The sequence below is a fragment of the Anastrepha obliqua genome, chromosome 6 (genome assembly GCF_027943255.1).
Source record: "Anastrepha obliqua isolate idAnaObli1 chromosome 6, idAnaObli1_1.0, whole genome shotgun sequence".
Lineage (NCBI taxonomy): Eukaryota > Metazoa > Arthropoda > Insecta > Diptera > Tephritidae > Anastrepha > Anastrepha obliqua.
The window spans coordinates 69,734,097-69,747,460 of record NC_072897.1 but is presented as its reverse complement, the minus strand read 5'-3'; the positions used below and the strand labels follow the sequence as shown (position 1 = coordinate 69,747,460).

The window sequence follows — 13,364 nt, the reverse complement described above, 5'->3', positions numbered from 1 at the left end:
CAACATACATTTGCGGGAAACATATACGGGAAACAATCCATACGGCTCGTTTAACTAGGCCTCCCTATCGGCAAGAAAAATTTCAGTTCTGGATTGGCCAGCACTAAGTCCCGATTTAAACCCAATTGAGGACCTCTGGGGAATTTTTTCGGTCAGTATTTATAAAAATGGTTGGCAGTTTGAGACAATCAAAGACCTGAAAGTTGCTTTAGTGGAAGAGTGGGATAAAATAGGTGATTTCACTCTTCAAAACTTGACAGACTCTATGCCTAAACGTATAAATGATGTCCTTTCTCAAAATGGAAAACATATTAGTTATTAGAAAATCTAAAGTTATAGAAACGTTGAAGAAAAGTGTAAAGAAAGGCCTATGCATATACATATACCTATTTCATATGAAGTTATTTGAATTTCTTTTTTAATTTAATAAGTTTAGTCATGTTGAATTTTTTTGTTTTATTTGTTTTAAATATATAATATATTAATATTATTGGTTGAACCTTTTTCCTCCTTCTTTATAGTTTTTCATATGAAAATACCCTTGCACATATACCTATTTCCGTGAGGTACTACAAAAAGATGCCCCACTACCAACAAATTCATCGTACGCCTGCCGTTTAAGGAAGCACCTCAGTCTTTTGGTACTTCTTATGACATAGCACTGAAAGGACTTTTGTCCATCGAAAATAAATTTCGCCACAACAGATGCCTTGAAAGGGACTATAATTGGTGTATGAAGGAATACATCGCACTATACCACATGATCCACGTCCCCGTTCTAGATGCATGTTTAAACTACATACCGTACCACGCAGTCGTGAAACTGGACTGCAGCACGACGAAGCTTCGCGTGGTGTTCGATGCGTTATGCCGAACATCAAATGGCAAATCTTTTAACGATATTCTTCGTGTAGACCCTACCATACAACACGATCTTTTTTCGATTCTCATCAGATTCAGGCAGCATGTTTTCGTGCTAATGGCGGACATTACCAAGATGTATCGGCCGCCGTAGCCGAATGGGTTGGTGCGTGATCACCATTCGGAATTCACTGAGAGGTCGTTGGTTCGAATCTCGGTGAAAGCAAAATTAATAAAAACATTTTTCTAATAGCGGTCGCCCCTCGGCAGGCAATGGCAAACCTCCGAGTGTATTTCTGCCATGAAAAAGCTCCTCATAAAAATATCTGCCGTTCGGAGTTGGCTTGAAACTGTAGGTCCCTCCATTTGTGGAACAACATCAAGACGCACACCACAAATAGGAGGAGGAGCTCGGCCAAACACGTAACAGAAGTGTACGCGCCAATTATTTATTTTTTTTTATCGCCAGATCATAGTATGGTAGACAAGGAAGACGCGTACTAGCAATGCATATTGTGGCGAGATGAGATAACCGATCGTATTAAGACATATAAGTTGCAAACTGTTACGTATGGTACGGCATGTGCACCGTACTTAGCTATAAAGTATCTGCAGCAACTCGCACGTGATCACATGACATCACACCCAATCGGCGCATCAATTATCGCCAACGACTTTTACGTTGACAATCTCATGACCGGCGCACCTAAAATTGAAGATGTTATTGAAATCATGCAGCAAGACATCCCGGTGTTAAACAAAGGTGGATTTCCACTGAGAAAGTTTGCAACAAACGACGCAACCATCATCGCCGATGTAGCTGCAGTGGATTGTGAAGACATTATACAAGTTGAGGACGTTGGCTATGTTAAAGCATTGGGCTAGAAATGGTCCCCATTTTTGGATAGCTTTCTCTTCAGTTACACACAACCACCGGTATCATCGAAAGTTAGCAAACGTATCATCCACTCACATATCGCTAGATTCTTCGATTCATTGGGTTTGCTCAATCCACTTATGGTCACCTGTAGGATTTTGTTGCAGCATATATATATATATATAGTTGTGGAAGCTTCGGCTGAATTGGATTAATGTGTACCTCCGTCGATTTATACACAATGGGAATCATTTTGCACAAAACTCCCGCTTGTAGAAAATCTACGAGTGACCAAGTTAGTAGCATGTGATTACAACTCTACTATACATGCATTTGCAGACACCAGTACAATGGCATACGGTGCCACCATATACGTGGTACCCAACCCAACATCGGCACTACTATGTGCGAAATCTCGTGTTGCCCTTATGAAAGAAGTAAGTCTGCCTTGACTAGATCTCAGCGCTGCAGTGCCCCCAGAGTTGCTTGAGTTCGCGTGTAAGAAAATCTACCCTGGGAATGTTCAATGCTGGACCGATTCGATGATTACGTTGGCCTGGATAAAGGGAGATCCATCAAGATGGACAACTTTTGTCAGCAATGGAGTAACCAAAATACAATTGCTCATTCAGCACTATCAGTGGCACCGGGTCCCAGCGAAACAAATGCAGCTGACGTACTCTCACTTAGAACGAAAGCTGACAAACGAATCGATAACATCCTTTGGTTTCATGGCCCGCATTTTTTTACCCATCAGCGACAACAATATACCACAATATTGTTTTGCTAACAAATCCAACAACAGATATCATCAGCGAGAATGAATTTGTCAAGAGTTACAATAATCTTCCTCGCATAATGTGTTATGTGTGAGTTCGCACCAACCAAAATAGTGTCACCGCATTGGAAATAGACGATGCTCTTCTCACCATATGTCGCATAGTCCAAAGTAGCAAATTTTTCGATAAATTATCCAAGCTTCAAACTGACCGCCTCGTTCATCGGAAGTCGCCGTTGTCCCAACTATCACCATTCCTATGCCATGAAATCATCAGAGTTGGAGGTCGCCTAAAAAACTCTTCACCCACCTTCAATGAAAAAACATCCTATCGTATTGCCAAAATCGCATCCTTTTGTTCACACACTTATCATGCATTTCCATCAACAACATCTTCACGAGAAAGATTTTGGGTCATCAACGCGAAAAACACTAGTTTGCTACCGGTTTCGTCTCATTAAAGCAATGTTGTTCCATCTCCGCCATTTGAGAAAACCGGAGTGGATTGTTGCGGCCCGTTGCTTATCATACAGCGAATACGAAGTATACTTCCTATTAAGGTCTACATTGCTATTTTTATATGTTTCAGCACCAAAGCAGTTCACCTTGAATTAGTACCTGATCTAACGACAGATGCATTCATAGCTGCTCTGAGACGTTTAATGGCTAGGAGTGGCAAATGTCGTACCATATATTCAGATAATGCCACATATTTCCTCGGCGCGAACTGCGAGCTAAGAGAACTCCTCCATCAAAATACGTCGCAACAGCATGCAGATAGTGTTCAGGCGACATGCTGCACAGACGGTATCGAATGGAAATTTATGGTATACCTCCAAGATCGCTACATTTCGGTACCCTCTGGGAGAGTGCAGTAAAGTAAGCCAAGCGTTATCTTCGTAGAGCCGTGGATGTCCACATTCAATGATTAATAGCAGACCACTGATGCCCATGTCGAGCTCGCCAGATGATCTTGGCCCCTTAACACCAGCACATCTTACTATCGGTCGATCACTATCGTCAATACCTGAACAATCGCTAGCCTTAGTGAACACTGGAACACTAAAAAGGTACCAACTAATGCAATGGATCCAACAACAATTTTTGGCGCGATGGAGTAAGGACTATCTCCAAGAATTACAATGCCGAAAAAGGTGGAAGTCTCCAACGCCAAATATACAAGAGAGCGACTTAGTACTGCTACAGGAAGACAACACTCCACCATTCAAATGGCCCATGGGTCGCATCTTAGATACCATCGAAGGCTCTGACGGAAAGGTCAGAGTAGTCATCATAAAAACCGTAGAAAGCACTCACAAGCGAGCCATGACACGGGTAGCTAAACTGCAAATATCTCAATGGAATTAGGAAGGGCTCTGAAGCATCGCTTCTCAAGGAGCGTAGATGTTGAAACACAAAAATCCTTTTTGGGATAACGCAACACAGAAATTACCACTGGGACAACGCAGCACATTAGCGATGCAGTCACAGAACCATAGCAGTGCACTGAGTGCATTATACTTAGCGGTAGGTCAGTTTCTTTGTCCGATTAGATGTCCTGTTAATCAAGAGCCAATACAAAAGTGCGTGCATAAAAAATGTAATTTCGGCACGACAAACATTACGCCACCACTCGTAGTAGCTGCAGCGAAAAATCACATCACCATATATCACCATTTTGCTTTTCGTTTTCGTCACTCACCATTCTTCGTCATCGCCTACCTTCTGCTAATAGTTCTTAGACATATTCACTCCTCGATTGACCGCTCAACGCAACTGTGCGTTACAATTAATTGTAAAGACTTTTATAAATTAAAAATAAAATTATAAATTAAAAATAAAAATAAATTCTTAATAAAGTTTCTAATATTCAGAGCTAAAAAACGCTTCTAGCTCGAACAGTTAGGTTTTTGCCAACTTGTATTGTGCTTAAAAAACTAAGAAACCAATTTTTATAATACCTCCGAAAGAAGAAGCTTTGATGTTTCTTTGCTTTTAATGAGCATTGAACCTGGGATCAACTCAATGGGGGTCATGCACAAAACTATTTTTACCTATCGCCATCGCCTATCTTTTTCTGTACCAAATTGTTTGCCCAGTCAATTTCTCACCCCCGATTATACCAAGAAAATTCTTCTTCTTCTTCTTCTTGATTGAAGCTAAATCCTTCTCCACCTGATTTTTCTAACGCATAGGAGGCCTTCTCCTTCCTCTGCCACCAACAGCTGGTACCGCATCGAATACTTTCAGAGCTGGAGCGTTTGTATCCATTCGTATGACATGACCCAGCCAACGAAGCCTCTGAATCTTTATTCACTGCATTATGTATGTCGCCGTAACGCTCGCCTACGATACTCGCTATCACCAACGTCCCAAGGTCCAAAAACCTTCCTCAGAATCTTTCTCTCAAAAACTTCAAGGAACGCCTCATCGGATATTATCACCGTCTTTCTGTGCCATTTGTTAGGACGATATTAAATACAATCATGACAACTAAGACAAGAGCGTTCGTCTTTCAAACCTGTGAGTTTATCTAAATAGCTGCCTGCCGGACAGAGGTGATACCAAACTGTTGCGCCAATCGCGTCTCGCAAAGTTTATAAGTAAGCCTGTAGATTTTGTATGCGTCGCGGCACTATTACTATTTACGTTATTTGCTTACATGATTTTGGCAATATTTATGCGAATAGCAAATGTTTTTTGAAAATAAACACAAACATTTATAATGTACTTAACCACAAATTTTCGATGATAAAATTGAATTAATTTAATTGTTTTTTATTTTCAGTGCTGACTTAAAAAAAGTGGAATACAAAGTTTATATATGTTACATTGATTAAATGTTTAATAAAAACGAAGAGAATACATACATAAGGAATTTATTCAATTTCGCTCTGGAGCAGAATGTAATAAATGTAATTGGAGTCACTTGCCAAACGGAAACGAATTATAAAGAGTAACAAGTAATTAAAAACTTAAATGAATAAACGTATTCACAATGTACCAATACACTGCACTGGACGTGAAAGAGCTATTACATCCAAACTTATTACTGAACATAGCCGAGTTAAGAAAACTAAAATCAACAGTAATAACCAAGAAGAATAATAAATTAAGAAGACGCACAACAACAATCACTACCAAAATAAAATTTAGAGCAAAATCTAAGAATCTCATTAGCAGTGTTTGTCTCATCTTCAATTCAACTTCGACACAATATCTGTTATCTTCTTTAAAACGTTTCAAAACTAAAGCGGATTTAACTGGTAGCAAGCGTCATACGATAATAATAAGCAAACCATTATAACCTAGCAGTTTCTATGCAATATTTATTAATATATAACAAAATAAAAACACCAATCAGTTTCCTACGGCGACAGGGACTGAAAATTGGCGCGTTCGCATATAAAAACTATAACAAAGTAGTACGTACCTACATATATGGTGCAACTATGTACATGTAAAATTAGCATATATGTATGTAAAATGTATATTTAGTAGACAACTAATGGATTATACCTTTTAATAAGTGCATACATTTATACACATGTATTTGTTTAAATAATGTAAACGCCCTGCGAAAGGCTTAACAAAATGACGGTAAGTGAATAATTGTTATAAAGTATTGTTCGTACATACCTATGTATACCAATATAGACTGTCTATCTACAAATTTGAAAAATACCCACCTAAAAAGTTGGCCCTTTTAACAGTGCCTGTGCAATTTTACCAATGACGCATAAATATCGCCTTTAAATTCAGGGATTGTTCTTGGGTTATTGATATGTACGATTTTTTTCGACAAAATCTAAGGAAATCCTATGGTGTGATGTGATGGTCAATTCAAATCACCATGGCGCCAGATTACGACATTTTCGAACCGTTTCAGCAAAGCTCTCATAATTTCGATAGATACTCACAATTTCTTGGGTTGGTACGTCAGTATAATTCAATGTTCACATATTGTATTTCATTTCGTTTGTTTAAATATCTGGTTACATATCCTAGGGGTACAAAATGAAGATAATACTAAAAGATAAACTTTAAGAGTAGTAGTTATAGATTTCATTTTATTTCGATTCAATAGTTTACGGCCGGTATATCTTACTGACTAGAGATATACAATTTTACTCCAAACAGAATCACCATCCACTACGAAGTTTAACTTGAAATTCATAGAATCAGTGATTGGAAAAATAAACGAGCAAAATTCATACAGATTGGAATTCTTTTGGGAACAAAAATAGATATTTCCAAAAAGCTTTGGGGATTTCTTTAAGTTCAGTTTCAAATTTGCAAATATATTGATCATATTGAAAATTTAACTAATTCAAATAATAAATATATTTATCTCTTAAAATAAAACTATTGCATTGAGCTTTAACATGCATGACCTTTTAACTTTTAAAGGCTTCTACTATACTATGGTAATTTGTGCAGTGGAAAGACTAAAAGGTTCTTCAAAAAAACATCATGATTTTCGTAAAGAAAGGCTTCAAAACAGTCAGTTAAAATGACTGGAGTCGCCATTTAAATCCGAAAAGGCAGGCGATAATTAACATTATCAAAATTATAAGAAATTCATTTATCATTACTCTTTATGACGATCAGAACCCCATCCGCCTTTAGGTGCCTAGTCTTTAAAGCATCCCTATCTTTACGATAAACCACAAAACTGATTTGAGCTACGATTCAATAAAAAAACATAAGGCATCACACCTGGTGACATCAAGTGCAGCAGCTGCTTCGAGATCTCCTCTGACCATTCTCCCGTAAAGATTGAGCTTCATAACCCCCTTACCGACACACCCGCTCAATATTACCTCCAAAATAACAAAACTGACTGGAATCACTTTCGATATCTAGTATCATCAACGATAAATTTAAAACTCCCACTAAAAACTGAAATTGATATTGCTGAAGCTATTGAACACTTAAACTGCTGCTTATAACAAGCTGCTTGGAATTCGACCCCGCCTATCTCTTTTCCAGAAAACTTAAATACTTTCACAAGGCAACTTAAAGAAGCTCTTTTAAGCATTCCCATGGCAGCCGGTTCTACGTTACCGGAATGACTCGGGTTTTTCCCGACCAAGGGCTGCCGCCCCAATATACTAGCCCTGTCTAGTGAACCGTATATCACCCCACCCCTTACGTCACGGGAGCAAATCCTCGCAGCAATCCTGCTCCAAATGCTTCTCCTCAGTATGTGGCCACGTGTTGCTGCCGCCAACAGGCGTCTGATGCCTCCACGCCTACTACACCCCCTAATAGGCTGGCACTACCAACCGCCACCACAACCCACACCTCCACGATGAGGAGCCTATCGGAGCAACACAACTCCCTTCAACCCCTCCCTTCCTTCCTGCTCCAACCCCAGTGTGGGACAAACCAGCAGCTCCTGGTCCCCCGCACAGTCTGTTCCGTGTGTCAGACCGTAATACCTCGGAATCTGGTATCAGTCCAATGCAATTCTTGCAATGGCTGGTGCCATTTTCGGAGATGCTCCGGCCTGCGCACCACCTTTGAGTGGACAACTGCCTACGTTGCCCCCTGCTGCAGAGCTCTGCACCCACTACCGCCCACGGAGGCGCGGCCGCCCACCACCATCAGGCCGCAACAACCACAGTGGATTGCGCAGCAGGTCCAACGTAGACAACCCCACGCGTCCCTCACCCCCCAAATTACACAGACCTTACCGAGAAGCTTCAAGCTTCTCCAATTTAACTGCAACGGACTCACGAGTAAGGTCGACGAGATAGTTGACTTTATGAGCCTGCACAGTATTAAAATAGCTGCGGTCCAAGAAACCAAGCTGCACGCTAGGTCATCTCTGATCACAAGGGATGGCTATAACGTGCACAGACACGATTGCGAGCGAGACAATGGTGGTGGCCTAGCGTTTATAGTCCACCACACAGTGCAGTATCGTCTCATCGATGAGAGGATAGGTGCGCTCATCAGAGGTGAAAACCGATTGGTTGTGGGTGACTTCAATGCGCATCACGATCTCTGGCATTCAAGCCTGCCAAATGATCGTAGGGGACAGCAACCTGCAGAGCAGATAGACGACTCGACATTCAGCACTGTGAACGACGACGCCCCCACCAGGGTAGTGGGCAACTGCAGCAGCTCGTCTGACCTAACAATAGCTAGCGCGGGTCTGATAAATAGCATAACGTGGCGACATATGCTATCGCTTGCATCAGACCACTTGCCCATTATCGTTTCGGTTGAGAGACCTGCCGACTTTGTTTCCGCGAATCACCGGTCCTATTTTAACTTTAAAAAAGCTAATTGGGCCGGCTTCACGGAATTCACCGAGGACATCTTCGCCGCTCTTCTCATCCCCACTGATGTGCGCGTAGGCGAACGCGCATTCCGCAAGGTGTTCGCTTCATTCCAGCTGGAAGTTTTAAGCACATTCGTCTCCATTTCCCAGCCGAAGCAGCCAGCTTAACAAACGAGCGTGACCACCAACGCCTTGCCGATCCCGGGGATCCCCGCATAAGGGATCTCAATTTGGAGATCCGGCAACTGGTAAATCAAGATAAGCGGACCAAATGGGTTGAGCACCTGAAGACCTGTAACCTCACCTCTGGGGTGAGTAAGCTCTGGTCCACCGTTAGGTCCCTGTCTAATCCGACGAAGCACAACGACAAGGTGGCTATCACCTTCAACGGTTGCACTTCGTCGGACCCGAAGAGATGCGTGAGCTATTTTAGCCGGCTCCCGCCAACCAAGGGGAATCTTATCGGCCGATAACTCTCCTTTCCCCAGTAGTAAAGACACTTGAAGCTCTTCTACTCCCACTCTTCACGAAACACCTAGCCCCAGCCCCACATCAGCACGGATTCCGACGAGTGCATAGCACCACCACTGCACTCACGGCCATAAACGCCCAGATTAACCGCGGTATTAACCAAAACCGCCCCTGCGAGAGGACTGTCCTAGTAGCGTTGGACCTGAAGGAGGCTTTCGATACAGTCAGCCATTTCACGCTACTAGATGATATTTATCAGTCGACACTCCCGCCAGGGCTGAAGAGGTGGTCCGCAAACTACCTGAGCGGTCGACATTCGTCAGTGATTTTTCGAGATCAAACATCAAAGCAAAGGAAGATTAAGCAAGGTGTACCGCAGGGTGGTGCCCTTTCTCCCTTGCTGTTCAACTTCTACATCTCGAAGCTCCCCCAACCACCAGCGGGAGTTTCCCTGATCTCATACGCTGACGACTGCACGATAATGGCGTCGGGCAATGACATTGATGGCCTGTGTTCCAAAGTGAATAATTACCTCACCGACCTTTCTTCTTTTTCACTGCGGGGAATCTCCAACTTTCCCCCACCAAGTCCACGGCGACCCTCTTTACCACCTAGACAAAGGAGGTCAAGCTGTGCTTTAAGGTAAAAGTCGACGACACACCAATTCCGACGGTAAATAACCCCAAAATTTTGGGTGTGACCTTTGACAGCTTGCTCTCCTTCTATGCGCACACAACCGCAATTGCCACTAAAGTCCAAAATCGCAACAAGGTCCTCAAATCGCTGGCCAGCAGCACTTGGGGCAAAGACAAAGAACTGTTGCTTTCGACATTTAAGGCAATTGGTCGGCCGGTTCTAAAATATGCTGCGCCTGTCTGGTCGCCTGGAACTAGTGATACGCAGTGGACAAAGCTACAGACATGTCAAAATACCGCCATTCGGACAGCGACCGGGTGCCTCCTGATGTCTCCCATTCAACACCTATGTACATAACGAGGCACAAATGCTCCCAGTAATAGAGCACAACAAACTGCTCAGCAAGCAGTTCCTGCTTGGATGTTACCGCAGGTTTCACCCCTGCAGACACCTGCTTGAGCCTGAGCCGCCTCCCAGGCACGTCAGGAGACACCTCTTAGACTACGCTGACGAAATCCAGGACAAAACTGACCGCTACCTACTGGACCGGACAGTATTTAGACAGTCAATAAACGACATCCATCGGGAGACCGTAACCACCTTCATGAGCTCCCCACCTGTGAATGCCGTAATCGGAGTCCAACCACCACATATTGCAGACGAAGAGCTCCACCTTCCCCTTGAGACTCGTGTAACACTGGCACAACTACGTTCTGGATACTGTAGCAGATTAAACTCCTACATATCCAGAATCGACCCCGGCATTCCAAACACATGTCCGGCATGTGAAGGTACCCCGCACGACACTAACCACCTCTTCACATGCCCCCTCAAACCGACTCATCTAACACCCCTCTCCCTCTGGACCCAACCTGTCGAAACAGCATGTTTCCTGGGCGTACCCCTAGATGAGCTAGACGTAGACGACCGGTGATATGAATACACTGACAGGGCTACCAATGCTGTTAAAACAACAACAACAAGCTCTTTTAATGAACGAAGTACACAATTTAATCACTATCTCAGTAGTCTAAACGCTACAGCAGATTCTGAGTATTCGCTCTGGAAGGCTGCTAGAAATATAAAAAAGACCTATAATCCGGATACTCGCCCTTCGAATGGAAAATAATGAATGGGCTAAAAGCGACTCCAAAAGAGCAGCGACATTTTCCCGGCACTTAAAAAGAGTATTTACTCCTCACTCAATGACCTCTTCACTCTTCATCGAGTGTAATGGGACCAATATTGTACCTACTCTTCACATATGACTTACCCGAAACTGCAGAAGTAACTATAAGCACATTTGCTTATGATACTGCTTTACTAGCAAGTGACACTTTCCCGCAAGCAGCTTCCTCTAAACTACAAAAGGTACTCGACAAAATTAACCTATGGCTCAAAAAATGGAGAATAAAGTCCAATGAAACAAAATCGGTGCAAGTCAACTTCACTCTTAAGCGAGACACTTGCCCACCCGTCAAACTCAACGATATGGAAATTCCGAAACCAAATATCTAGGAAAACATCTAGAGAGAAAATTAACGTGGAAAACACATAGGTATATTCTCAGAAAGAAAAGCACTTGGTATTAAAATCAGAGATCTTCACTGGCTTTTAAATCGTCATTCCCAAGTTTCTGTCGAAAGCAAATTGCTCTTATACTCAGCAGTCCTAAAACTAGTGTGGACATATGGTATTCAACTTTGGGGCCAAACCCCAATATCGAACTTTTACAACGATTTCAGTCAAAAACATTAAGAATGATCACCAACTCACCCTACTATATTACAAACTCGCAAATACACCGTGACCTCCAAATATCCACTGTTATGCAAGAAATAGAGAAATATGCAAGATCCCACTATCTCAGGCTCTTAGCTCACTCTAAGTCCTTAATAACCGAAATGATAGCAAATCCCATTGCTTTCACCCGACTCAAAAGAAAATCCACCACAGATCTCCTCTTTTAGTGGGAAAAAATGAAATGGGTTGTACCACTGGGTGCATCCCATAAACGACTGAAATTCTCTAGCTGCTAGCTAAGTTATTATACAAATATTGCTTAATGTATATATGTATACAGCTTGCAAAAAAAAGTGTTAAAAAAAACAAAATAAATAAAAAACGTAAATGTCACATTCAACACGAGAAGTTCCTAAAAATATATATTTGGCTTTGATCCGCTTTCTGGACATATTTTGAAAACATGTTCTAATAGATATATTCCAGATTTTATTAGCTACATGTTTAGTTCTGTATTTGGTTAAACAAAACAAGAAACGAATTGACGAACTTTGATATCACCTGAGTTTATTAAAAAAAAATTGGCGAAACACGAAGTTTAAGATTTATACTACGCAAATTGTCTACAGAGGCATCTTTTTTAATCGATTTATAATAAAAACGCTTACTTTGAATGCGAGAATGTCGAGAAACATATTTACAGATTACATCCTCTTCAGTTACTAACGGATTGAAAAAAAAAGACATATAACCATGACTTTACAGTGGCTGCTTCAAACTAGAAATGACAGCTGTCAAACAAAAATGCAAAGTGGCTCTAAATTATCAGATATGATAGTAAGTAAAATGTAATTTGAGCTACCTGTTAATTTTTGGAATCAAACCAACTGATAGACAATAAGAGCTATGGCTTGTGACACCAGACGGATGGACGAAAATTTAGTCGTGACACATAAAAAGTGCACGTGGTTGTTGTCCGAACTCAATAAGGTGGGAAGCACTACGTATATTAAGTTCAGGGAAGTTGTTTTAAGTCGTTATCGAATACACGCATTTAACTAAAAATGGGCATGACTCCGCTCATGTTCAAAAATTTTACTAGCGTCTTATTTCTTTTCCTCATTTAAAACCAACCTACCTTGAGCAAGGAGTAATATGTATGTATTTCCTCGAGCTATCATTCGCATGGACGGACGACAGACTGGCTAAATCGACTCTTCTCATCGCGAGTATAAATATCAAGGGCTAACAGCTACAGCTGCTATTCAATACTGAGATATGGTCTGGGTAGGCACTACCAAAGTTTGGAAACTCTGAAATACCTCTATTTCTTAAACCCTTCCAACTCTGATCTTTTCAAATCCATATGTAAAGATAGTCACATCTAATAATCTTGACAAATTATGGTCAAAAGGTTAGAAAGTACTACTCCATTAGATAATTTGCCAAATCTTTTGTCCTCATCCAGCACAATAATGAGGACTAAATATAAATTGTAAAGGTCAAATGGGCCAGCCTACTATTAGTATAAAGAACTATAAGGATACATATATATATATATAATTGGCGCTTACACCCTATTTGGGTGTTTGGCCGAGCTCCTTCTATTTGTGGGGTGCGTCTTGATGTTGTTCCACAAATGGAGGGACCTACAGTTTTTAGCCGACTCCGAATGCCAGTTAATTGTCTATCTATCAATGTACAGT

General features: G+C 41.5%; 1 protein-coding gene across 1 annotated transcript in view; it reads left to right on the top strand.

Moving 5' to 3' along the window:
• LOC129250680 (mucin-22-like) overlaps nucleotides 1-13,364 on the top strand; it is a 96,591-nt gene that overhangs the window by 73,479 nt on the left and 9,748 nt on the right. The window contains exon 2 of the mRNA XM_054890287.1: nucleotides 5,305-6,116. Coding sequence (XP_054746262.1) covers nucleotides 6,111-6,116 — 6 coding nt within the window. The 5' untranslated portion in view covers nucleotides 5,305-6,110. The remainder of the gene's footprint in view (nucleotides 1-5,304; nucleotides 6,117-13,364) is intronic.